A 27861-nucleotide genomic window follows, 5' to 3' on the forward strand; every position below is an offset into this window, starting at 1 on the left:
AATTGCAGGGAAAACAAAACTGGAAGTGCTGTAGCAGCCCACAAAAGTGATGTGAGGGTTGAAACATCTGTTTGCAAAGCACCCCTCATCCCAAGAACACCTCTGCCACTCTGCTCTCCAATGGCAATTCCATTTCTAAAACCCACTTGTTGTGGGCAGCTGCACTGTCCCACAGGACTGAGTCAGGATTCCTCCACCCAACTCCCATTTCTTTAGATTCTGAGTCAGGGCAACTCAAAGCAGCTGTCAGCAAGATTTGCTTTCTGGTGCTGCTGTAATTAACAATTTCATTTCAAAACATATAGCCAGAAAAGCTCTACATGCCTTTGCCACAAATAAACCTTTGCAATCAATATGATCACTTCTGAACCAAAATAAGAAATCCAATAAAATCCAAATAACAGTGACATTTAATTAAAAAAAAATTACAATTTAAGACATACTAGGGATGGCACATATATAACCTGTCTTTGACCCTTTCCTCCTGAACAGAGAAACAACAGTCCCTTAAGAGAACCTGCCATGAGGTTGTTTGCACTGAAAAACCCCAACCACAGGAAATTATTTGCTCCATTTCATGACACAGAATTGGCACCAGGAAGCCAAGGAGATACTTAATGCAAGTGGCCCTAAATGCCAATATGTACTGTGCAATTCTGTCATAACCAGCACAAGTGCCTTTGACTTACTGAAAATAGAGAAGGAAACCCAATTTTTGGCTAACTAGAGTTTTACAGAAATTATCAGTTCACTAAAGTGTTTCAGATATTGTGTGTCTACACAATCTAATCCAAATAAAAAACAATAATTAAAGTGAGAGCTTGGTAAGGGCCAACTGGGCTCTCCCAGGCACCCACTTCTCAGTGCAGACCTGAGAACTGGGGAACTTTCACACACCCAGTGTATCCTACCCATACTTTTTCTTTTTTCAGAAAAAGCGTTTGGAGACAGTTTTTTTTTTTTCCCATAAGAGATGTGGCAGAAGCTGATGAAATACTGCTGCCTCCAAATTCTTGGAAATTTCCAAGGTAGAAATATTTTGCTTCAGAGGGAAACAATTTAAGGATAAAGAAGCTTTGAAAAGTTCAATTCTCACTTCCCATGGTCAGCTCTTAGGAGGACTTGGTTCCTGGGTGACCCCAAAGGTGCTCAACTAGGAAACCAAACCTTAGGGGCATTCCAGCTGTTATCCCTAATGTAACATAATAAATAATAAATATTATAATAAATAATGTCCCTATAAACTGCAGCTCCTGCAGGTGCTGCACAGCCCAGCCCACTCCCCTAAATTCACATTACAGCTATGCAAACACAGAGACAATTCAATACGATCTGGAGCTAAATTCTGACTGAGTAAGCTGTGTCAGATAGAAGTGCAAGGAACAGAAAAACAAATCCAGACACTTATTTTTGGAATCTCCTGTGTCTTACATCCTGATTCATAAACAAGGAAGATTTGATTTCCTAAAAAGAACTGTCCCATGCCACTGCTTTTAACAAATTATTTCTAAAGATAAAGCATATAAATACACAGAAAGGAATACACTGTGTGAGAAACAAGGAAAGGACTAGTTAGCATGTTTTAAAATACACTTTCCAGGGAGCTAAAATGTTATCTGTTTAGCCCCAGCAAATCCAGTTCTTCAGACAATTTTCAGCAGAGAAATATTTACAAAATATTCTCCCAGAGGAGGGCAGGGATGGCTGTAGTCCCAGTCTGAAAAAAGGGCTTTTGAGTACTTTGGTATCACCTCTGCTAAATGAAATGGCGGAAAATCAGCAGCTTTTGAGCTGTGGAGGGCTGCAAACACTGGGGTGCAGGGGAGAGAGACAGCCCAGGTGTGACAATCTAGAGGACAGCTTTACCCAGTAGCAGTGGCATTCCATGAATAGCCTGAAAATCTGGAGTGTATTTCATTTGTGCCACCCTTCAAAACAATTTGCAAAATTTACCTCTTCAGATACATATGCAAAATATACATGTCGTTGCAGGGGAAAAAACATATTTAAAAATAAATTTAGGACTCACACTTCAAAGGTAATTAACATATTGCTAACATTAATGATCATACTGGTGGACAGTACTTTTCAGTTAAAAGGCAGCAGGTGATCACAGGCATGTGAAAGCAGAGGTGAAATGTATTAGCCAGAAAATCACTGAAAGGTGTTTCTGTATTTTATCGTTTGTGCACATTACAGGAGCTCAGAGCAGGGATGTGCCCCAGGGCCGAGATACCACCCACATTCCTGATGGAGAAAAAACATCTTGATGGGCAAAGGTGGTTTCTGTGAAGGTGAAACAGTGGAAGTCTCTCTCCCATGGCCGGTTATCAGCCAGCACAACTACAGAAGTCCCAGGGTCACTTGGAGCATCCCAGCCAGGACCTTCTTCCAGGGAGTTACTGTGACAACTCACACCAAAACCCCTTGTCAGGCTCTGCCCTCATGAGAAATTAAGACCTTCAACATAAGAAGACCCTGAAACTATTTTTTACTTCCTTCACTGCTGTTTTCTTCGCACCACGAGTTCTGGACTGTGCAGATTAAGCCATCACTTATGTCCCGGGAACATGAAGCTGTGCCCAGTTCTCCCCAAGGACACCAGAACATTTTAAACACTGGGGCTCCGTTTACTGAGCTGTACCTGGAAGTAACACACCAAAGCTGCTCTGTACATCAAGCAACAGCAAAATGGCTCCACTTATCCACTTGCCACTGACATTATGAGGCCAACACAGTACACAGGGGTTTCATTAACTACACCAACACCAAAAATGTTTCCTGGCAAAAACAACAGTTAGGTCTCTGAATCTTTATCGTCCCTGCATGAATTGTCTTGCATTTTTCATGTTATTTTTGATAATTCATTAGTTCACAGCAGCACTCAAAAACAGCCTGGAGAGGAACAAAGACACAGTTGCAAAGAAAGCACTACTTTATACATATTTTTTAGAGTTTAATTAGCACAGCGTAAGAGTTTAATTAGCATGGCATATCTCATTTCCCTAATTTGGATTTATCTGGAATCCACCTGACAGCGAAAGAAAGCACAGGAAGGAGAGCACACAGATGAAGTGCACTGCAAATTGCACAGCCAGAGGTGTCACAGATGAAATAAAAGATCTAACTGTGAATGAGCTGTTCTGTTTCAGGCGCTCTGGAGAAGTGTCCACTTGTGATGTCTAATCCAGACAGACATGGAAAGAAGGATCAGCTGTACTTCACTGCCTTTGTTTCCACAGTGACAGAATGGATACACAGCAGTTACACGTGCATCAAAACCTCAGAAAGGAATGAGGCAGATGAACAAACCACTTAATGTGTACTCGACTGAAAACCTTGATGGACAGTCCTGGAATTGGCTTACAAAGATTCATCTTCTGACTTTATCTCATCTCCAGATAATGGTTAAGAGCAGCTAGCTCAGAAGCAAGCATGGGTGAACAGAATTGTAACTTTTTAAAGGTTAGTATAGTTAAAAATAGTGATTAACCACAGAAAGAACACAAATCACTCCAATAAAATAATGATGTTCTATATACTCCCTTAGGGGAGAAAACAGCCCATTACAGCCCTTAATTTTGACTCAGCCTTTACTAAAGTGCACCTGACACATCACCATAGGGTGTAATTCAATACAGTAGAAAGAAGCAGCACAGTGGATTTTCAAAAGCATTTCCATTATGCTATCAACTTAACAATATTAAATCCAGACCATTTCCTTACCTGCTTGTATTCAGATTCTCTTCCAACCAGTACCTGCAGAACATAACCAACAGGATCTCCCTTCATGGGTGGGACCATTTCCCAGGTAACTTCACAGGAATTTCCTCCCAGCTGTGTCACTCGAGGGGCTACAGTAAAAGGAAATGTTATTAATGTTTAATATAAAGACTGCACTGAAATCTTATTTTATGAGCACTGTAATATATACCAGAACATTTTAAAAAGGATAGAGCTCCTCTTACCTGTCCGCTCTGTGAGCTGCTACAAAGGAGTGGATTTAGAGAAAACTTTTGAAACTTAATTGCAGTGCTGTGCACTGATCCTTTCAAAGCAGAAGCCAATGCACAAATTATACATGCATTCATAAAAGCAGCAATTCTGTGAGGTTCTGAGCAAACACCTGTTCCAGTGGAGATGTCTGCACATCCCTCCCATGCTACATGCCATTGAAAGAGAAGAATAACATCAAACATTTCATTCAGGAAAAACAGAAGGAATGTGAGAAGCTAAAGAATCTTCTGTATCAGAGATAAAGTCCAGCCTGGGAGGCAAGAAGACAAGCATACTTTTCAAGACTTGGACTTTAACTCTGAACCTGACACCCACTTGATCAGACCTGCTATTTCTAGCCAGACTCAGACTAGTGCTCACTAGAACTCCAGAGAAATTCCATTAGTGGGTTACAAGGCTGCTGTCCTTGGCAGAGGCTCTCTCAGCAGCTCAAAGCTAAAGGATGCCTTGCCTTGACCCATGGCAAGCTCACAGGTGAGCCTAGCAGAGCACAGACAGGGGCAGCACATTTTTATGTACAAATAAAGCATCTGCCACTGGAAGGCATGAAAAAAACTGCAACAGCATTGAGGGTCCACCAACCTCTTTACCATGCAGAGCCAGCAAGCACAATGCCAAAAAAAGAATAAAACTGAGAAACAAGAGTGCTGAACATTTTTATCAGGTGGTTAACATGTGCACGTGCAAGGACATGAGCTTGTTAAAGGCAATCTAGAGCCCCAGCCCTACAAAAATAGACAACAGGAGGGTCTACCAAAGAAACAAATGCTGCTGCATACATTACACAAATTTTAGACTGATTTGTTGCTTCCCAAGAGGAACATATGAATCATGAAGGCCCAAATGTAATCAATATCCATTTACTGCTCTCTGCACATCTGCTAGTGTTGAGAGACTGATAATAGACGCCTTCATCTTAGCTGACAACAACAATCTCAATTATTTTTCCTTCTTCCATCCCTCACTTCAATACATGTAGATTTTTGTCTGACACTTACAAAACACTGCCATTAACCACAAAGCTATTCTAGGGTTGGCATCACTAAGAGAGTAATTAGGAGACCTTATAGGAGAACAAACACTTTCTTCTGATAGATAAAAGCCAAACTAAATTTATCAAATAAATTCCTTTGTATTTCTCTGAGCACAGAAGGGCATCAACACTATCATTTTGCATCAGACCACTCCTCCCCACAGCCTCACTTCCCCTCAGCAGTGTTCACAGTTCTGTCATGCCCTTTTTCTCTGTCACAGCCGGTGCTGTGTCAGGTACCCGAGGTCCCAGCCCACGCACAACCTGGTATTTGCACCATTGATACTCAGCCTCATGCTCAGCCCAGGGGATGAGTCACATTTAACAGGGATTCAGCAAGCAGACTGGGAGTTCAAAACAAAAACCTAGGTGAGGTGAACTGAATAAAATGGATTTTTAGCCAACAAAACACAAGTGTGACTACAGTGCATGGGTCATGCCTGGGCAGCACATCTCACACCTGTGTAAAGGTGTGAACCAGGACAACTCACCCCTGGCTAAGTATCCTTACCCTCAACCACACAGGTAATTTTTGCTGGAGAGTGTTGTTCTCCCTGGGGGTGGGTCAGAGCAGCTGACCTAGCAGGGAAAGGCACCCCCATCGGTGTTCTCCCCTCTCTAAATATCTGGTTACTTGGTGTCAATATCACCAAAGCCAGATTTTAAATACAGAGAAGCAAACAAAACCTCTAACAAACTGGCAGTTGTCCTTTCTCTCAGAAAATCACAGGGCTTCACAGGGAAGACTTAAGCACCCAGGAGAAAAGGTGCATTTGATTTCAGCTCAGCTGATCTGACAGCCCGTAGAGCAAACCCACTGCCTTTGTAACAGGCCAAAGAAGGACTAATTAGGCCTAGAACAAAAGGCCTAATTACGTGAAGTTTTATAATGAAACATCTTTCACTGTGGTTTTTACTTTTGCTTCTTCCTTCCTTCCTCCTCCTCCTCAGGAGCATAATTACTTAGGACAAAATTTACACACAGTAAAAGACATTTCATTATAAAACTTCATTTAATTAGGCCTTTAGTTCTCCTAGTGGAACACATGCTGAGTTCTAAGTCTAGTGCTCTATATGTGAAATATCATAATTAATTTTAGACATTAAAGGAAAAATAAACCCTGAAGGTCTACACTTCTGAACTGATCACATGCATAACAGAAAACACTGAACTTTACTAAAGCTTAAGTTGGTAGGTACACACACAAACTACAGCTGTTAGATACCTTGTATAAATGCTATGGTAATCCAGGGCAATGCCCTGGGTAAACATGATTAATAGCAGCATTTTAAGTTTTTGCAAAGGAGGCTGACATAACCTTTATGTTGCTTGTGTGATTTTTTGGGTAGTAATTTAGCTTCCCACCATTAAGTAACTTCACAACCCAAGAGAAACCTGCAGTCAGCACAAACTGGCTCTTCACATGGTTAACCCATGGTTAACCCTTACAGCCTCCCCTCATACTTACCAATTACATAAATATTTACACGTTACTTACACGTAAAAAACCCTACTAACATACCTTTGATTGCAGGTGGGACTGACTTAGTTGTGCAGAAGGTACAGATTTCTGAGAAAGGTCCCTCCCCAGCATCATTGACTGCCTGTATTCTGAACGAGTAGCAGGTGGATTCCGTCAGCCTCTGTATCTTGTACGTGTGACTTGGTCCCCTATAAATTGGGATAAACCTGAAACAATAAAAATGGGAGTATGTAGTTACACTGGACTGGCACTGACATTTCTGCCTATTGCACTTAGCAGCTCGAAGTATCCATCTTGTGAAAACTGGCACCAATGTGCCCTGCAGGGCTGTTAAACACATGTATAAAAATGTCACATAAATAACACACAGATGATGATGAGGAGGTCAGGGAAAGCAGAAGTTCACTGTCCCTTTTGAAGCTACTATTACCTTGCAAAATGTTTACATGAGTTATCAGTATCCCTCCTACCATGGAATCCAAATGGATGCAGCCTGTGTCCTGCTACAATACACCATGTGTGCTGCTGGTTCACATGTATGATCATGACATCATGAAAACACAATGAATATGACTCTAATTGATAAAAAATTGACTCTTCAATGGATTTAGACTTGCACATTAAGACACAAAGATTGTCTTGCAGTCATCTGTGTCATCCTCCAAAACATTCCCACTGAAAGACTAAACAAGAGCACACACAAACCAGTCCAACAATGCAATACTGAACAAAATCAATTGCACTTAAAAAGAAAGTATACAGTTGCTAAAGAGAATCTGACTTCTATTTTCTATTGCTCTGCTCAGATAAATGCTTTTCACTAACAGTTGTATGCCAGCCAGCAATTTCTAGGTAAGCCCATGACCCCCAAGAGCTGAGAACAGTGGGGATGAAAGCAAATAAAGAGGAAGCACCCAGACTGTGCATCTATCTACTCAGCCTCCACCAGGGAACAATGTGTTGCACATGATAGTCCTGGCCTTGGAGAACAGAAAATTTGTTGTGTAGGATCACAGGCTATTTTTTGATTATTTAGTACCCTTATTGAAGTATCTTAACAATTTCAGAAGGTTTTAAATCACCAGGAAGCCAAGAGATATTTTTCTTTGACCTCCCTATCTAGGTGCTAGCTTTATCCTTTGGCTTTGCATGAGATACAAGGTACAACCAACTTGAACATATCAAAGAAACTGTCACTAGCTCTCAGAGACAGAAATCAATTTGTATTACATTATGATTGCAATCCACGTAAGTACAAACAGAGACCAAGAATAATCTGTAATAAAAGGAAATATTCAGGTAATTCAAATTGCTGGAAACGTACTCTGAGGACTAAAGTGACTTACTACCCCCGCACTGAGTTTTAGTGAGACCCACACCTTGACAGGAAACTAAAGATCTGTGCTCACAAGTTTTTAAGAGGAGAGTTTAGAGCCAGTTTCCAAAGAACTATTTTCTTAACCTTATGCTTACCCAGTTTAAGAATTCTCTGCTATCCCACATTTCTGAGGCACATAAAGCAGCCACAGCACATTTCAAAAGACTGACACAAACCCATGCTCATGGAATAAAATTTCTTGAGATTCAACAAGTGATGAGCAAAGAACATACTCAAGGCTGCATTAAGACTCAAGAGACAAGATCCTCTCCCTCTGCACTTCTTGCAGCTCAATCAACCACTGCAGTACTCACATGAGTGCAGAGATTTGTCTCTGACCCTGATCCAAGGGCAACGGAGAGCAAAAAAGATGCAATGCCTATTTTAGACTAAAGACTTCTTCACAATCGTTTGTGGAGTTAGGTGAGCAAGGAGGATAAATGTATCTTCCCAACTAACAGACAAGCACACCCACACTCCAGGCTGGGCTTTAGGTACATTTCCAGTCATTCATATGGCCAGTACTGATGACTCAAATGACTTTTTCACCCTTTGGATATGCCTACGGTCACTAACACTTCCTAACACTGAAAAAGTGATCTAGAAAAATATTTGAGCTTCTTCTGTTATTTGGGAACTGGATTAATACTTTCAGTTCTGTTAATACCAATACTCCCATCCAGTTCCCATTTCCACTCGTTTCTACTTCTCTGTCTCAAAAAACATCTAAGGAAAGCAAGAACTGCTACAGAGAAGCTTACACCACATGACTGTAATGGAAGCACGCTTAAAACTTCTGAGATTTGACCATCTTTGAAGAAAGAGGGCTTCCAATTTTGAAAGAAGAAAGGCTGATGGCCAAGCCAATCAAATTCAATTGCTGCTGGGCTTTATTGTGACACTAATACTTTGTAATTGTGTTTGAAGATGCAGATGATGTAAGGCACATAATGAAAAGCAAAGACTAACTTCAAAATACTTGCAGTTTTTTGGTAAGGTAGTATTTTCCTCATGTGTAAAGTAGGCATTTCATCATCCTCCAGGATTATTTCTGTTGTTTTTAAAAACACTGTAGTTAATCAATGTAGGTGGCTATAGGTATGGAGCAAAATTTTTTAACTCTCCTGGGCTTGCTGCTGGAGGACCACAATGAACTTAAATTTGAGTCAATCAGTGTAACTGCACATTGCTACTGTGAGATAGCATATTAAAAATTATCTTAACTAAGGTCACACATTCATATTATTGCAATTTCGTTTTTAAGATCTAAATCTAATCTAAAAAGCAGATTTGAACATGAGCTGTGTAGCTTTGCCTTCTTGGCAAGCCTGTTATTGTTCACCATGCTTCATCCAGGCCTCATTCCACACACTGCCTCAAGAACAAGTCAGCTCTGAGCTTGTTTGCAAGAACAAGCTCTTATGCACTGAAAAGCTGACTTAACCTGTGCATGGAAACCTTCCCTGTTCTCTGTCTGCCTCTCACCTTCTTCAAAACAAGACAATTTCGAATCTCAGAGGTTGCCCAGTTGAATTCAAAAGACAGTAAGCTACATACCTCAACTGGCACCCCTCTTTTGGAAACATTCAGACTCTGTGGCTACTGGCATTCTCAATACAGCTCTATTTTTTTCAAGTTTGCCATCCACAATTAAACCTGATTTATTCACACTGCAGTGTTGCCTCTCCTCTCCACTAAATTAATAGCAGATACCAAAAAGAAAGCAACTTTCTCCAGGGATGGAGACACTCTCCAGAGGCTGATTCTCCCTCAGCTCCCAGAGAGATCCCAATTCTCCCTTCCCAGACATTCTCACATCAGTCACAGATTATTCATTTACCTGCACCCAGCAGAGGTGAGAGAACATCATGTCCTACAGCAATTGTGAGGGAGACACCACTGCTGTTAGTTTTTCATCAATACCCTTTTATTTCCAGCGAAGATCATCTTGAAAGTATTTTGCATGTTGCAGCTATTTTGTTTCCTCCACTTCAGTCACTTCCAGTCAAGCAGAAGAATATGAATGTACTTGCTCTACCTCTGCTCATTAATTCCCAGCACATTTTGAGCAGCAGGTTCCCTTTCAATCACTTGGGTTTTGTTTGTATTTTGGTAACCTGCTGGTTCTTACAAGAATTTCATTTGAAAGAAATTCTACTGTACAGCACTAAGAAAGATGGCAATTTTGGGGGGAGGCACAAAGGCTGAAAGAGCCACCTGAATGATTCTGTTGCTGCCTCTCAAAATACATGGTCAGATGTCAGGATTTTGGCTGGAGAACAATCATTAAAACAGCACCAGTCTGTCCTGGTGATCTGAGACCTGGGGTGTTAGAGGTTAACATAAGCACACAAAGGCAACTGCCCAATTAGAAACTGAAGTACAAGAATTTCACAAACCAACAGCTCTTTCAATATTATTAATGCTACATCACGTTATCTACACATTTACTGCCCCCACCTACTTTCTTAGGCTGTTCTCTGATTTGGTTGCAGAACATTATCAAACATTCACTGATCTATGTGATTTCCTCTCTCCACCTGCAGCTCCCTGCACTGTGGGTGGCAACAAGGAAAGCAAAGCTTCAAGCCAAAACCTAATTCAGAGATGCAGGAGGCAAAGTCAATGCACAATTTTTTTAATTTCTGCTGTATTTGAAAACATTCTCTTCAGAGAGAAAAGTTTCACATCTGCAGCATCTCTAATCCCCACATCCATCACTGTTCCTAGAACCAGTACCAGCGTACCAGTGACCCAATCTTGTCAGCTTTGGGGCACTTTTCCAAGCCATTATTTGGGATCTCCTTCTGCAGGCAGGTACTGAGGGAATGTAAACACATAACAAGAGTTCTCCAAAAGAGTTCTGTGCTCCCACAACCTCTCCCAACTCTGGCTTCTGGTCCTAAAATGAGGTGTGGACCAAACAGGTGGGATGCAGTGGCCCCTTTGACCTGAAGATCTGCTTTCTGGAAGATTCCTTTTGGAAAGTTTTATCTATAATACATATTATATATATTATCTGTATTATAATGTATGCTCATCACCGCCAGTATTTTTGTTTGCATGAATAACAACAGCAACAACAGGGCCCAGTGCAGGAAACATTTCCTTCCTTATACTTAGAAAAGCAAAACTAAGTGAAGAACAGAAAAAGGCAGGAAGAGAAGTGATAACAGTCAGATGGGAAGAGTTTGGTTTTCTTCCCTGAATTATCTAGCACATCTGCCGGCTAGACAAAGGGCACTTGCTGCCAAAAACTGATTTTTAGCCTGTTTCTACTAGATTACCTTTCATCTGCTGCTGAATCTGAGTTTGTAACCCATATTTACAACAGACAGTCACTTGTCAGATGTCTGGAATTATTGTGAGTTGAAGTATTTCAGCCTACAGAAGCTCCTCCATAGCACATAAAATTGCTTTTTTGGGAAGGAACATCTGGACACATTCAGGAGGAATGGAAGACAGAACAGCAAAGTGCCTGACTGCAGATTCCTGTGCATAGCCACATCTGGGGGACAAGGATCAGGCAGGGAGGACAACACTGAGCACAGTTTAAACGGGAGTTAACAGCATTTGAATGGAAGATGTGGGAGAAATCAAGAAGAACACCCAGTGGCCTCTTGAAATTATACAGTCAGGAGGAAGTAGATGATGAGGCAGCTACAACATCTTGTCAATAATCAACAGCAGATAAATAAGAGTGAATTTAAAGCTAAAACCAAAAGAGAACAAGCACAGTTCAGAGCAGCAAACCAATATTCTCACAGCCCTACATGTATTTATCTTCCCTGTGCAGTATTAGAGCCACTTTCCCAGTGTGGCAGAAACTAAGAGTGTTTATGGGCCTTCAAATGATGCTCACTGAGCACATTGTGTCCAAGCTGCTGCTGTGACAGCCCCAGGAACCTGGGCAGAGCTGGAGAAGGGAGCCAAGCTCAGCCTCTGCTTCACCAATGTCAGCAAAGTGAAGCTGGAACCTAAAAAAGTGCATTTGCAAAACTGGCCAGCGTGATCGTGCTGCACTAAGCTGAGCCTCCATTATATTTTAGAGATTAAATATTAGAGCCATTACTCTAATCAAGGTGTTAGTTTTCTTATAAAGTTGTTACAGATGCGCAGAAAATAGTTTTTATTACAGTGACAATTTCGGGTCTAGATGCTGCTCTTATTTATGATCTGCTGTCTGGAATATTCAGTTACCCATGAAGTCTGAAGTACCTGCAGATGTGCACAGATGAAAATAAAGAAGAAAATTTAATTTCTTACCAAAGCAGGGATTTTTTGAATATATTTATGGAGTAGGATCTTACTCTCTGTCTCTCTGTCCAGCTTCCTAACAGCTGAAACACCTCATCTCACACATTTAATGGGGTTTTCTCCGGCTTCACTTTATCTCAAATAGTGACATAAATACAGTTAACTCATACCTATTACGAGCAGGTTTACTCCTGCTTCCAGGAAAAAGATGAAATGCACTAACAAGTTAACTCTCTTACACTTGGGAAGAGTTCTCCCTCTCCTTTTTCATTTGCAAAGCCCCCAGTATCCAATCAGAATGCTGCTAATATTAATATTACTATTATTAATAGCAATACCCACCTACACAGTGCAGAAATATGAACATGGGTTAGCTTGAAAACTTTCCTGAATACTGACTTTCTATCTAGCCAGGCTTGCAGTGGAAACTGTAGCATGCCATCTGTCTTGGTGCTCATGCTTAATTTCCTTTCATCACTGTTTTACCCAATATGAAAATAATTTTTTCCTGCAGGTTTTTGCAAGGATACGTTAACTGATCTGATTTTGTATTTTAATACAATTTCACAAGCCAGTAGGACTGATACATAACAGTAATTGCTGTTAAAATGGGTGTAAATTGTCTTGATCAAATCACGAGTGTAAACAATTTTTTTAATTAGACTGCTTGAAACTTGCAGTAACCAGGGAATGATTATGCAAAAGTCATCAGGCAAGGGCAGCACATTCAGCAACTCGTCCCTCTGTGTTTCTATTCTACCTTCAAGTTAAAGCAGAGCAAACACCCATGTTGAGGCTCATGTGTTCAACCCACCAACTGAAGACAACAGAAGTGTGGGACAATTGTCAATGATCCTAACATTATATTTTTGAAGAATACGTTTAGGATGTGTCTTACTCAACCTTACCAATAACTCTCCCTTAAAATGTAATTACACTTGTATATATTGATTGTGATTCTGCACACACACAAAAATCACACAATTTACCTCTACTGCAATATACAGTCATCCAAAATAAACACAAGCAACTGATGAATGACCCACTACTAATTTGTTTGCTAATTCTCCCTTTCAGACTGGATATTGTGAACATTTTAAGACACCAAGAGGTATAATTAGTTGTGGGAACAACTCAAGATTAATTACCAGTACAGCAGGAAAAAAATAAAAAACATTAATTAGGTTCGTTTGTTCTAGAGAAGGAAAAATCCATAGTATTCTGGAAAGCAGTGCAATTTGATTAACATAAATTTCTTGACATTACCTCAATTAGAAAATGAAGTCACAACTGACTGTTCATTTTAAAAAGAAAGGAATTTCACAGTCCTCCTTACATAAAGGTCACTTACTCTCAACTAACGTTTCTATGTACTGAGCTTTCCAGAAACAGATTTTTCCTCATTTCCACTCAGTGCTACCCATAATTGAAAGGACAAGTGATGCTAATTTCATCTTCCTAAATGTCACACCCCGAAGAGCTAATGGAAGCTAACGCAGGTACATCTCTGATGTGCACACCTCTTCAAGCCCTTACACTAATCAGTGCCAGAAGATTTCCAAGTATTTTGCTTCACAGGTCTTGCAATCAATGAAACATTTGGTCTCCAACAACTGGCCTGTTAAACCTCATTACAGAAAGGAAAAGTTGAAAACAATCCTTAATGACCAGGACACACTGGAGAGCACTGTCTGACTATCATTACATAAAACCAGGGCCGAGTCTTTACCAAAAGGCCATTAAAGCTACTGGGTCAGGATGGGCCTTGCTGATTATTTCCTTTTCTTAAAAGAACTCGATTATATTTCTGCTTGTTGAAAATGCTTCAACAGCATTTTAAAGGTAACTTCTATTTTAAACCAAAGAAGGGACCACTGTAATAGTGAATTGAGGGATTTCAATATAAAGCTGTTATCAGTAATTTCAGATGTCTCAGGGAATACAGTAACAATGTTCTCTGAAAGACCAGGGATGAGACACAGATCACTTTTCAGTTATCCATGTTTCTAAACCACAACCTTTTTCCCTAAATTAAGTATTATCTCTTCTCCCAACAGAGGGGATAGCATGGCACGTTTCTACAACTCTTTCAAACCATAAAATACTCCAAAACATCTTTCTGGATCATTTATTCTGTGTCATTTTTTCACCAGAGACTGGTTTCCCAGAGGGGTGGTCAGTCCTAGACCTGTCAGTGATTCAGAGGCATTTGGACAATGTCCTTAACAACACCCTTTAACTTGGCTAGCACTGAGCTGGCCAGGCAGGGCTGCAGGTCCCTTCCAGCTAAAATATTCTGTTTATTTGCTCCCTCACATGTGCACAGTTTACTGTGCAATTGCAGAGGCCAGTGATGCTCAAAGAGCTGTATTCCAGTGTTTTCCACAAGCACACACAGGGGTGAGCAGCCCCTCAGTCCCAACAGGGTTTATTTAATGGGAATGATCTCAGAGAAGACTCCTGCCTCTGCAACCAGCAGCTGCCTCTACCAGCCCCTGCTCATCAGGGATGACAGCTCTCCTGGATGGACAGAGCTGCTCCTTGCAGGGGCATCTCTCACTGTCATCAATGCACACAATGGAAAGCAAAACTGCCAGACAGGGAACCAATAAACAGATATTATGGCCAGGACCTGCCAGCTCCAGCTGCTCTCAAACACAACACTGCACCCATCCCACTCCTCTGCCGTGCCCACGCTGGGATGGATTCCTCAGCCCCAGCTCTGGTTCATTTCAGGCATTATCTGGGCTAATTGCTCCAAACCACCAAAGGGAGTCACTTCATGGAATGGCTCAGTTCAAGCAGGAGGAGACAGCACAATGTAGAGGAGCACTCTCTGCATCTCTGGGAGCTCATGTGGACTGAGTCAAATTCACAGCTAAGAAGATCCAGCAGAGAGTATCAAGTTCAAATGGCTCCCAATTAAAAGCTCGTAAGAGACCATTTGCAGTGGGAAAAGCTTGTGCAAAAGCAAAGGATTATGCTAAAGCTTTGTGTCACAGCAAAGGAGAAAAACCCTTCCTTGCCTGCTGTGAGGTAACATTTTATTCTTACAAGGAAACTTACTGTTTTCCCCAGTATAAAGACAGGTTAAAAACAATTTACAGTTCTTCACCATCCTACCTGCAGTGCTACATGAAAGCAAAGCAAAGCAGCCTGCTGGATGTGTCTTTGGAGCTGACTGAATCCCAGGGTGCTGCAGGTGATGGGCTCCTGCCAAGCATCACTGCACTCAGGGAACTGTTTTTACCAGTCAGACTTTCAAATGGGTATTTATATTCATTGGACACCTCTCAGGATTAATATAGGGGAGCGTGTACCCTCTCTGCATCAGTACAGCTGAGATACTGGGAGGCATTAAGGCATTATTCATGGTGGGTTTATTACTTAAAATTACAGTTTTTGGGCCAGATCTTCAGCTGGCATAAACTCAGCAAAGCTCTATTTAAATTAAAGGAATTGTGCTAATTTACATCCAATTATGATTTGTGCTGAAAGTCTCTAAGGATTATCTACTCGATAAGTCACTTATTTTAGCTAATTGAAGTAGTTGAGAGTGTTTCTTAGTAAATTACGAACCATCTATGATATTTATTCATTGAAGACCTCAGACTGTTAGGCATCAATTGCATTTGTCTTTCTTTCCTTCTATATCTCATCACAACTTTTGATCTACATTAGCAAATCTTCCCATAAAAAGTACACATGGGAAAACAGTTTTTGCTTAGCACTGACTGTTTAATTTAAACACAGATTTTATCTTTTTTTCTTGCACACCTTATTTCAAAATTATTGTGGAGCAACCAAGCTGATGCCAAGCTCATATTTTCAAATGCTCTAAAACATTTTAGCTATAAAATCAAGATCATCACATTGCCCAAAAAACATTATTCTGCTCAGTTTTACCTTACCTAGACCTCTGATTTGTAACCCTTGCCTTTATTAATACACACAGCAAGCTGGGTGCAGTATCTTCGTTTCATATATTCCAAAAGGTAAAGCATTGTGGCCATGAAACTTGATTTTAAATTTGCTGGCAGAGACGAGAGGGTTTTGCTGTAATTTCACCAGTACAGGATTGATTTCTGCTAGACCTGGCAGCGTTAGGTTAATGGTTGGACTCAAAGATTTAGAGATTTTTTTCCAACCTTAATGATTCCATGATTCTGTATCACTTACAGCTTTGCTGCATTACTTGCTCAGACTACAGGCACAGAATGTCTATTAAAACAGTATTTTGTACATACTGGTAGGCACGAAGCAATCAGGAAAACAGAATTTTTCTTGCACTCACAACTGCATTATGATGAACCAGAATTCTTTTTCATTACTACAAGGAAAAGATTCATCTCTCTTACCTTTTGTTTCTGTCCTCTATCTGCAAGATATAGACCATGTCATCAGCAGAGTGAAGCTTGGAGCTGCTGTCTCCCCACTTCAGCTTCAGGCTCTGAGGCCCTGCTGCAGCACACTCCAGCCGCGGAGGTAAGGGTGGTAATGGCCTGGTTTTTGCTTTAATAAAGTGGCTAAAAGGTCCAGCTCCAATTTCATTGACAGCCTGAATCCTGATCCTAAAATGAACAGCAAGAAGAATGTTAAATGAAGTGCTTTCACAAGGTTCTTGATATAAACACATCCCAAGGGACAGGAGAGCCTTCTGGGACTGACTGCTCCATCCCTGCCACAGTGCCCCACACCCCAGCTCCCAGGACTTTTTGTGGCAAACTGGAAGGTTAACACAACAAGGATCATCCTGCTTAGGCTGTAAGAGGTGCAGTGAAGGTGTTAGAAATGCATCAAGGCAGAGGGGAAGGTCTCAGGACCTGGTGACAGCCCCTTCAGCCATAGGCACAAGGGGCTGCAGCACAGGACAAGCACAGCCCGGAAAATATGAAGTGCCCAACCATGAGTAAATAAAAAGCAGAAGTGTGTTGTGGTTGTCTAACAAAGATCATGGACTAATTTAGGTGAAATCATTCAGGGAAAGCACTGCCATGAAACCCATCCCCATGTTGGCAAACACCCCTGAAGACCTAGAGCCCTGCTCTCTCAGAGTCTCACAAAGCTATTTAAGCACTATTTAAACACAGGAAACTCTGCTGAGAGGAACTAACGGAGAAGGTTAAATCCACAAACTCCTACACTCTGCCACAAACTGCAGAAATGTTAACTGCCAGTGAACTGTCCATTAGGTCAAATAAATGCCAGACCCAAGGCACTCTCACAAGATGCACAAAAGCCCTCAAGCCATTTGAGGACATCAAGAAGAAAAGCAGACTGCCTGCCTGGTCACAGCATATCTTGAATTTGGAAATGTTCTTAAAACTGAGCCAGTCTTGTAAATACTATTTCTCTCTTAAGATAACGACTCCTGCTTTCTGCTTTGTTAATTTTCTCTTACCTGTCTGCACCTTAGTCTAACACTGACATGAGCGAGGAGTAGCAGTCTCTGACTATGGTAACATCAACAACACCAGAAGACAAGTGGGAAATTTGCATTTCCAAACAGTTTTGAGGACTGTGTAAACAGAAACATTGGTACAGATGTGCCTGAAAGGTTTCAAAAGTTTGTTATATCAAAGACTAAATACAAAAAATCTGGATGGAGAAAACTCATTAAGTTTAAGATAGCTCAGGCTAGTTTAGTTAGCTGGAGAGATGCCCTTCACTTTGGAAATCCTGTGCACAGCAGCCTTGTATTTTCTCATGGGTAAAGACTCCTTACCAGAACTGTCTTTGCTTGGCAAAGCTACTTATTTTGACTGAAGAACATAAAGTGATGCAAGTTCACACAAACAATGTATGAAAAATTACTTTGCTTTGAAGAGCAAGTTTTCAGCTCTACAGTTAGGAAAAGAATATGGTAAAGGGATAGGGAAAAAACTCTCCAGAGAATACAGAATTAGAAGAAAACCCCAAAACCAGATTTTCTGCATTTCAAGAACATAAAAGGCTACATTGTTAATAAACATACTGCAAAATAATGAGGTATGATCTATTGATTAGTCAGCTAAAGCCACTGCACACTGAGAATGCAGTGTGTGCAGTCATATGTGAATGTGTGCTTAAAACTTTGTTTACTGACCCAGCCAAGAACAGGGACAACATATTGCTTGGTGTGGAACTGCATTTTCCCTTTAACCTTCCTTCTGGCTTCAGGAAATGCAACCTGGCCACCTTATAACACTACATTCCTCCTCTTCCTCCCTAAGGGTGGATGGCACAAAGATCTAGTGGGTGCCTCCTCTTCAACTGCTGCTTTCACCAAGCATTTCAGATAGAAAGAGCTTTTCCAGTATCTGAAGAAGTGTAATTAATATAACATCGATCTTACTTCATATTACGTTACCGGTCTGCTTTAGATTGAAGAGTCATTACATCAATATTTAATGGTATTTCCGATAAAAAAAACAAAGCCTGCCTGTATTTTCACTGGATTCTAGCAAGCCATCAATCAGCTTGTCCACATAAACAGTAACAGCTATACTACAAAATGCTACTGCTGCTTTTGTAGATTGATTTCAGCAGCATGCTCTATAGTGTATATCCTTTTGTTTTGTTTGGTATTAAAGTCCCAGTAACAACAATCTCCTCGAGCACTGTAACTTCAGCTGGTTTCCAACTGGCAGCTACCACACCTGAAAACCAGCAGTGAAATCGATCTCTCCCCAGTATCACACTTTTTTAGATATATGCATGCACAGAAACCTGCACTTGTCTTGCTTTTGCCAGGTATTTGCACAAGGCAAAAATGTGTCTCTTCATTCATTTTCTTTCCTGCTTTCCTCTGCTGCACAGAGTTCTTGCTCCCCCCTTCTGACACACACAAATATGCACACACCCACCTCCCTTCTGACTCTGGAGCACAGTAAGACTGATGGGAACTCTTAAGTGTTAAAATAGAGACAGGCATCTTTACAAAGAATGATGGCACTGGGAAAGCAGGAATTGATTTATTTGACTCTAACCTGGCTGATGTGGCCACTCTTTTCTGCTGATTGCACCACCATAAAGCTCTGTAAGTTGCCACTATCATTCCCAGGGCCTGAGCTTCATCAGACACACACAAACAACTAATTTTGTGTTTCCTGTGCACATGGCAGTGCAACCCAAACCCAGGTGTCACCTCCCTCTGAACCTCAGTGGTGCCTGCTCAATGGGCATCAGGCCTTGGGAAATCCAAAGGGAAGGGGAGAAGGAAGAAGTGAAACAGGAAAGGGAGAAAGGACCATGGGGAGAAGGGGGGAGAGCAGATGGTGGTGGGAGAGCACCTTGTACTGCACCATCTCAGGTGCTTTTTGGTGTCCCCTGCTCCAGCCTGTGACAGCTTTTCCAGCTGGGTGGCACAGCCAGGGTGGGCAAGAAAACATCCACAATTAAGTGGAAACCAATTACTATTTACAGAACTGGTACTGGGAAAAAAAAAACAACCCTTTATCTTCATGTAAAAGTACAGTATATAGACAAGCAGAAATATTTGCAGTAAAAGCACTTCCTGAATTCCTTTATAAACTTTTCCACTAATGGTTTCTAAGTGAAAGTACCCCAAACATCCTCTTGGAAAGCAAGATGGTTTAACAATCTGACAATCACAATTTGACAATGAGTTTTTGAAAATGTAAAGACTGTATTTAAGAATAGTACCTAATTCTGCAGACCCTGGACCAATAATATTTGTATTCTCACTTTTTCCCACTACAACTTTTAAACATTTTGAAAGAAAAACCATAAATCAGACTAGGAAAATTTAGAAACCACAACATGATCTTTAACAGACCATCCTCTCTTAAAAGATTCTTGACCCAGGAAAATAAACATACTAAACAGGATGCTATTTTCAGATTGGTCATAAAATCCTTTGTATAGTATTCCATCAAACTGGAAAATCAACTTTTTAATTAATTTTAGAGTCTGACATGGGAAGACTTTGATTCCCTCATTCCCATAAGAGGAATGCCACCAGTTGCAATACATGTGCCTGTGGAAACCTGTGGGAGTTAAAATGCCACAGACTTCCAAAGGGGAGGGGAAGCAGCATCCTCCACCATCAGCAGCAGCCTGCACATGGTGAACAGCAATCACACACTGCCCCACAAATCCCCACTCAAGACTCCTGGAAAGAAGACTGAGCTTTACACTCTGAAATATGTTTTGTTTTATAGCCTGCTTAAACTTCGCTAATTTGAGCATCCACATGAATTTTTCTCTCCATCTTGGATGATCTTTTACTTGATACGGTTTAAAAATCCAAACTATTTATAGAATTTTTTTTCCTAAACCAAATTAAGTGTTGCTATTAACACTTAATAATGTTACTATATATTTCTGTATACTGTGTAACTTCAGAGGAGAAGTAGCATTTGTAAAAATTGGAAGTTGTTTTGCAGTGAAGTATCTCAACAGCAGAACACAATTATCTATGGAATGTGTTAAGTGAAGCTTGGGAACAGAATGTAATAGAAAATTGGTGTTTCTGTGACTGTTGAATACTTATTTATTGTGGAATATTTATTAACTCACTCCTAGTTACATCAGTTCACAGAAAACCAGGCCAAGTATATTACCCTATAATCTGAGTTTCCAGAGCTTCATGGCTATGTCAATAAAGCAGAGAGACTGCAGAACTCAGACATATTTCTGCAGCTGCTTGCCAGCCAGAGGGTTTACACAGTGCTTTGGGGAGGCATCTGCTCCCTTCAGCAGCAGAGCTGGGCTGTGTCTGAGCTGGAATCCTCTTGGATCAGCCCAACAATGGCCACTCACAGAGTGACAGAGGCTTCTTCCAGTTCCTCCTGCCTTAAATGCATTTTGGGATGTAAATCCTTCTCATGGCATGCTGGCTGGATTTGCTGTTGAGACACAAAGCATCCAAGTTCTCAGCTTGGAGCCCACCTCTGCAGAGCCTGGAGCTTTTCTCTGTGTGTTCTTGGGCTGCTCCTGTTGGATGCAGCCATTCCCACAGAGAAGCTGGAAGCAAAGCAATGCCACACCCAAGCTAACAGCTCCAACAGGGTGGACCCCACATGGACAGGCTTTCACAACCACCCCCTATCCAAAACAATTTAAATTTCCAATTTTGGATTTACTGGATTCATAATAACCAAGATTTGCTTTCAATTTCGGTTTCCTAAAACCAAAACCATTGACAGTGGAATTCCAACTCAACTGAAATATAAACCCTTTGCTGATTTACTTCAAATTCTGCTGAAACTTTGGCAAGGGAGTTCAGAGCCTCAAACCCAGCAGTACTTGGCTTGTTTAGTCTAGGAAAAATACCTTCACTGTTTTTAAACACAGCAGGGAATAAACAGTTGACAGGGAGAAGAGTAAGTTGTGTTAAACAAAACTGACACGAAATGAAGACTCCTCAGTGGAGAAATGTAGAGAATGGGATCAGTGATGTTCTGAAACACTCTTCTGATTCAGTCAGGGAGGGCAGAAAATCAGGGAGGGCACGAACATTTAGCACACAGCCTGATAATCCTGTCAGGCAGACATTCCCTGATCAGAGACAGGTGTCAAGCATGCCCCAAGACATGCTTGAAGAAGAAATATCAATGAAAAAGTTAATGATCAAAACACTATGATAAATCTATTTTTGATTAGTAAAACAATACTTCAAACTACTGATGAGGTGCATTTGCAATCCAACTATTTTCATTTGTCTTCCCTTACAGGAATGAAATTAAGATTTGGGGTTTTTTTCTTTGATTTTATTCAACAGAAGAGCTTTCCTACATTATTACTTCTGATCAGCCATCCACTGGTCTGTGCTCTTCATGTGGGGTAATTCTGGTAGGAATTTAACCTTACAACAATATTTAGAACAGTTAATGTTTGTGGCTTTGGCTGTTTCATTTGGACCAGAGACAGGATGAACCCTTGACTAAAACTATGTGATTTAATATGGTGCTTTTTACAAAATAATGAAATAAGAATGCAAAAAAAAAATCATTCCAATCTCCATTTCTAAGCCTTGAAGAAGACATTTCTCTTAAGGAAGCTGCAGACAATCAAGAACCAGCTGAAAAAGAGACTGAAGTAAGACTTCAGTGAAGAATTTAAATGGCACCCTCTGTCATAAGTGAGCTGAAAAAAGTTCCCTTTTCAGCTTTTTTGGGTCTTGGTTGAACATTTGAAGAGAAACCAGGGAATACAAGACTGCCCAAAGCTCATGCATTTCCACAGCTGGGTGACCAATCCACACACAAACTCTTCAATTTTGTAGGAATGATCTGCGAGCAAGCAATGTGTGCTCCTCACTTTAAATAACTTCTAGTGTATGTATTTGTATCCTTGCTACAACAAGTTTCTTCTCTTGGGTACAGGATAAAACTTGAATATGAACTTATCATTTACAAGACCTGTAGGATTGTGACCTTGAATACAAAGTAAAAAAAAAAAGAAATGAAAAATGTTACAGCAAGTCTGTGACATATCTAATTTTAGAACTCTGTGATCAAATTTCAGTCTTTATTAGAACAGTACTTAAAATAGAATTTCTTTTGTCACATATTCTGTTGTATTGCTGTTCATTGCCTGCATGGAACCATTTTTCTTTCTTAATTAGCAATTAGGGAGAAAACATATAAGCCCAAACATTAAACTAATAACATTTTGGCAATGCCACTTAGCAATTTAGACTCTGAAGCAATATAAATTGGTTTTAAATTCAGAGCATCTTTTCATTAATCTCCATATACCAGAGACAAAAAATAGCTGTAGCTATACAAATAAAAGTTTACTGTGTGAAAACTGCTAACCCTGCTCAGGGATCAATAACTTCATTCAATCCCTTGGAACATTTGGCTACTTCTAAGTAGCTGAAAAAACATGAGATGTAACACTGTAATTTTAATTATTTCTTATTTTAAAAAATTGTTTATTTTTAAATTTATTATTACCAGTGTAACCTTACCTTAGCAGAGCAACTCAAAAAGGAGGAGAGGTCAGAGATAATGCAAGGAGAGGAGAAAAGAGGAAAAAAGGTGGGAGAAGACAATATTTGAACACGACTACCACAGTCTATTCCATCAAGGAATGACTGCAGATTCCTGTGCTGCTAGGCTGGCTGTTTGGGTTGTTGGTTTGCATTTTCAGCCACTCTCCATGCCACAAGCATTTCCTGAGTGAAGCTGAGCTGTGTGAGCTCCGTGCCCAGCGCCGCACTCACCGGTACGAGGTCTCGGGCAGCAAACCCTCGATGATGTGACTCGTCACGTTCCCCACGGGGATGCTGACATCCCCCAGGTCGATGTTGTAGGATGTGATCTCAGCCCCGTTATTGCTGGGCTCTTCCCAGCTCAGTACAAGGCACACAGAGGGTGAGGGCTGGCAGGAACCCACATGCTCGTCCTCCAGCACGGACAGGGTGGAGACGGCATCAGGCACGGACGCGGGGATTCTGCAGGTCACCAGCTCGCTGTAGGGTCCAGCTCCAGCCTGGTTAATGGCCTGGGTGTGAAAACAAAAAATATTTACCAGTGTTCTCCCTCATATGTGTATCTAGTTCATAATGATGAGCCTGGAAGAGCTGCATGAATTCTTCAGAGGTTATGCACTGCTGCCTTCCTCTCTAAAGCATGACTCGGACCTCTGCTATCCTAGGGAATTAGTATCTTGTCACTCAGGAATGTCTCAAAAACTGGAGAATACTTCTCTTTTCCCTAAGAGAGATTTAATAACCTTTTTATCACTGGCAAACTTTGGTTAGCAAAGGAAAATGTCATAGTCATGCTGCCAGTGGCTGGTGACATCAGCAAACTGGCTACCCAAAATTACTGAGCCACCCAGTACAAAGTTTCCAGTATACCACAGGAGCATTTTACTTTATGCAAGCAAAATATTCCTAAAGATAAGGGATATTTGGCTTGTTAAAAACCACCCTGGTTCCTAATTTGGAAAATGGATAATTGATTTCATGCTAAAAAGCTTCTGATATAAGAATATAGGACCTCAGCACGGCATTAAGCCTATGACTCAACATTTCCCCAGAATCACAGAATCATTAAAGTTGGAAAAGTCATAATTCACTACCAGAGCACAACCAAACCACACAGCTCAGTATCTGCCACAAAAAAGGAGAGCAACAATTTATCAAGCTTTTCATCTTAAGTGGTAGATCCTGCATCCCAGTGGAAACCAAGTTTCAAAACCTGGCCCCATTCTGCTCATTAATTAGAGGCCGTTGTCTTTGCAAGCCCAACTTTGCACAGTTGTACAGGCCTGGGGTTTTATCAGCTGATGCTCAGCCAGTGGCAAAAGCTGTACCCATTGCACTGGAACTGCCTAGGGAATGACTGATGTAACCTCCTCAGGATTGTTATAAACTCAATCACAGAACCACACAGGCTGGAAGGGACTGTGGAACTCATCTTCTCCAACTTGCTACTCCAGACAGGTCAGACAATGCAGATTAGGTTGCTCAGGCTTTTTTTCCAGTTGGATCTTGAAAAATTACAGTTATGTAGATTGCACAGCCCCTCTGGACCACTGTTTGACCCTTAACTGCCTGCACAGTAATAGTTTTTTTCTTTATATCTCATCTGAACACCCCTATTTACACCTGGAGCCTGGAGAAATGCCAGATGCAGCATTCCAGGTTGTCAGGAGTGCCATGTAATGGGCAATATCACCCTCCCTGCATCTTCTTGCTGGGCTCCTGGCACAGCCCAGCACACCAGGTATGGGGAGAGCTTACAGAACAGGGTGCAGGAGAAGCTACAGGAGTTCAGAAGGCACAGTCCTCCAGAAACAGCTTTGATGCTGCCCAGCACCCTCCACATTTCCCCTACATTTGGAAAAGTTAGCCCAGAGTCTCCCATCAGGTTAGAATTAATTGAAAAATTAAGGTTTACAATGTTGCCAGCAGGATTCTGATGGCAATGACAGGACACATCAAACAACTGTTTGATTTCTAATCCATGCTTAACTGCAGTGAATAACTTATTTCTGCTCTGCATAATACAAACACCATGTTCTGTTTTTTCCAGGAGACGTTTTGTTCAATTGAAGAAAGAGATAATAAAGTTACATTTGTCAGCCTTTAAAAAGCCCTTCAAAACAAATCCTGCTCCAGGGAAATCTTCTATTTAGTGCAGCGCTCCTGGAGCTGTTAGAAGTGAGCCCTGTTTTGTGCTCTGCCAATGATATGATTTGTCTTGCCTCTAAACCAGTGTTTGGTCATTTGTATCTTGCTCCAAGCAATTTATTGTCAGTGGTGTTTTTTAACTGCTTTATTGGACAATCTCATCATCATAACTGATGGGGCTTTGCTGCCTAGCTGCTTTCCCTTGCTGCCCCCAAATAACACAATATTTCCCTTTGCAGAAGCCACTATTGTTTTCAGGAATATTCATTACGGGAAAAAAAGTTGAGCAATGGTAAAGACAATTGTCTGCCCTTAGATATGTCTGATTCCTCAATTCTCTTTTTTATTGAGTTACTGTAGATTGAGATAGCAGTACTCTGTGTTTATTAGAAGGCTGAATAAATGTGGTTAGGGGGAATTTTTTATTTTTAAAAAGGAAATTTTTCTGTTAAAGCTGGTAACAGAGAAAATAAACTGAAATTTCTGACACTACTTAGCTTCCCTTCTTTGTCTGTTATATCTACTTTGTGGGGAGATTTTTGTGTAATTGTTTGAAGATTACAATGTATCTTGTAAGAAATTCTTCTCCACATAACACAGAGGATCAGATCCAGAGGATGAGGCTCTCTAGAAAGTAATACCTGAGTCACTGATGACTTCAATAAAATATCTTCTTCCTGCCGTGCCTTTCCTGTAACTTCTGCCTATGGATTAAATTATACTGGCTGCATTAAAAACTGAGTAGATTTGTGCAACATTTTTGTGGCAGGTAGTTTGAAACAAGAACCCACTGGAAATCAAAGATGCCATACAGCTGGCTGTTTCCATTTTTAAATTTAAAATTTTCCTTGGGTTCCCCACAGCAGTGGTCTCACAGCCTCCTCCCTGCCCAGCAGATGCTGAATGCTCTCCCTCTTGCAGAAACAAGAGGCACTTTCTGGCTCACACCTCCCAGCCACTCACACATTCCCTCATTTCTCCTTCCCCCACAGTGCCAGAGCAAGGTACACACCAGCTCTGGCCAAGACACAAAATGCTTTTGAGTGCACTTGGAGCTGTGGGGCCTGAGCTCTTGGGCTGCTGGCCAGCTCCTCCAAACCTTCTTCCCAAAAGTATGAAAAAAATTCAATATCCCATTTAAAAAAAAACTTTAAGAAGGAAACACTCGACAGAAGCATGCTGTCCTTGATAAAAGAAATTACCCTGGGTGGTCCATATGTTACCAGCTGGGTGGGTAATTTGGGTTGGATTAGTGGTGGTGTTCTGTCTTCACATGCAAATATATCTTGTGGAAGAGTATCTTAGGTACTTTTACTTCACTCCCAGTTGCTTTACCTTCCATTTATTTATCAGTAAACATAAAGAATGAGAAGTCCTGTTTTTTTACTTTCATATAGATATACAAAATGTATTTTAACTGCTACTTTTTACTGAAAATAATAGGAGATAAAGAGATCAAAGAAAAATAAATCATTTAGAGACTCTTTATGAGATCAAATCTCATGAACCTGAGAGACAAAATGGCAAGATGGGAACTCCCTTTCTGGCAGGTACCATCTACACACAGGAATTTATTCAGCTGCTTTGCCTAACTTCATAACCAGATGCTGGAATTCATTACTTAAGCCAGGGAAATCTTCAATATCCAGTTGGGTGGTAGTTATTATTTACCTCTCCTTACCATGAAGAAAATTATTATTTTTTTAAATTTTCTAAACCATTATCACTTTGATAAGGGGTCAGAGGGCAAGGTGGCTGTTACAAGCATTAGTCACCAAAAGCAACAAAACACAAGAGCAATTTTTAAGTAGCACATCCATCTGTATTGCTTAAAAAAACCAGAAAACTTCATTCCTCCTGCCTTAGAGAGCACATAACTTCAGAGGGGATGATAAAAATAAGAACAGCAGTGGAAGGAAACTCTGTATCTCAGAGTGCAATGAGGGCAATGCATGCAGCCCCGCTGTACCTGCAGCCTGCAGCAGTAATGGGCTGCCGCCGACAAGTCACTGATTTCAAAGCAGGTTTCTGTGCCACTATATGCAAGCTGTAGAGATTCCTCCTCTTCTCCCCACTCTAATCTGTATTCAGAGATGTCAGTACCAGAACATTCAGGACTCTGCAACACAAATATTTATGTGGTTCAGTTCAGAAATGAGCACTTCGGATCGCTGTGTTTCACTGGGGAGGGAATAAAGTACATGGAAAAAAACCCCAACAACCACCCTTATTTTTAAATTAATACACCATTACTGCTGCAAATGGAAACGTACTGAGTTAATGTTCCCTAAGAGGTTACTGAAACAGGACAATTCTGCACAAAAATTACCTGATTGAAATTCAGAGAAATGAGTGAGTGTAAGCAGCTACTTTGCTTTCCATCAGGACACTCAGGAATAAATTGTCTCTCCACTGGCTTGGCAGAAGTGCAACCATGGAGAACATAAAAAAAAAGCATCAATCTAGTGCAGCCTAGTTGAGAGATCAAAACACAGCTCTGGAAGCACTGGCCCTGGAGCCTGAAGCAATCACTCATGTGCTGAGAAAAGAACCACCTCAGCAAGGGAGGAGCCCTCCGTGGAAGTCACCCATCAGTCCCAGA

At 40.9% G+C, this 27861-nt stretch overlaps 1 protein-coding gene across 1 annotated transcript in view; it reads right to left on the bottom strand.

The window, feature by feature from the left end:
* Positions 1-27861, bottom strand: part of FNDC3B (fibronectin type III domain containing 3B) — a 183690-nt gene that overhangs the window by 5503 nt on the left and 150326 nt on the right. Inside the window, exons 21-25 of the mRNA XM_005525084.3 lie at positions 27229-27378; positions 23343-23623; positions 16528-16740; positions 6574-6740; positions 3727-3854 (exon numbers count right to left, since the gene is read on the bottom strand). Of these exons, the coding sequence (XP_005525141.1) occupies positions 3727-3854; positions 6574-6740; positions 16528-16740; positions 23343-23623; positions 27229-27378 (939 nt within the window). The remainder of the gene's footprint in view (positions 1-3726; positions 3855-6573; positions 6741-16527; positions 16741-23342; positions 23624-27228; positions 27379-27861) is intronic.

This window comes from Pseudopodoces humilis, chromosome 11 (assembly GCF_049639895.1).
Source record: "Pseudopodoces humilis isolate 2021_Gansu_Grassland_sample_001 chromosome 11, ASM4963989v1, whole genome shotgun sequence".
Taxonomy (NCBI): Eukaryota; Metazoa; Chordata; class Aves; order Passeriformes; family Paridae; genus Pseudopodoces; species Pseudopodoces humilis.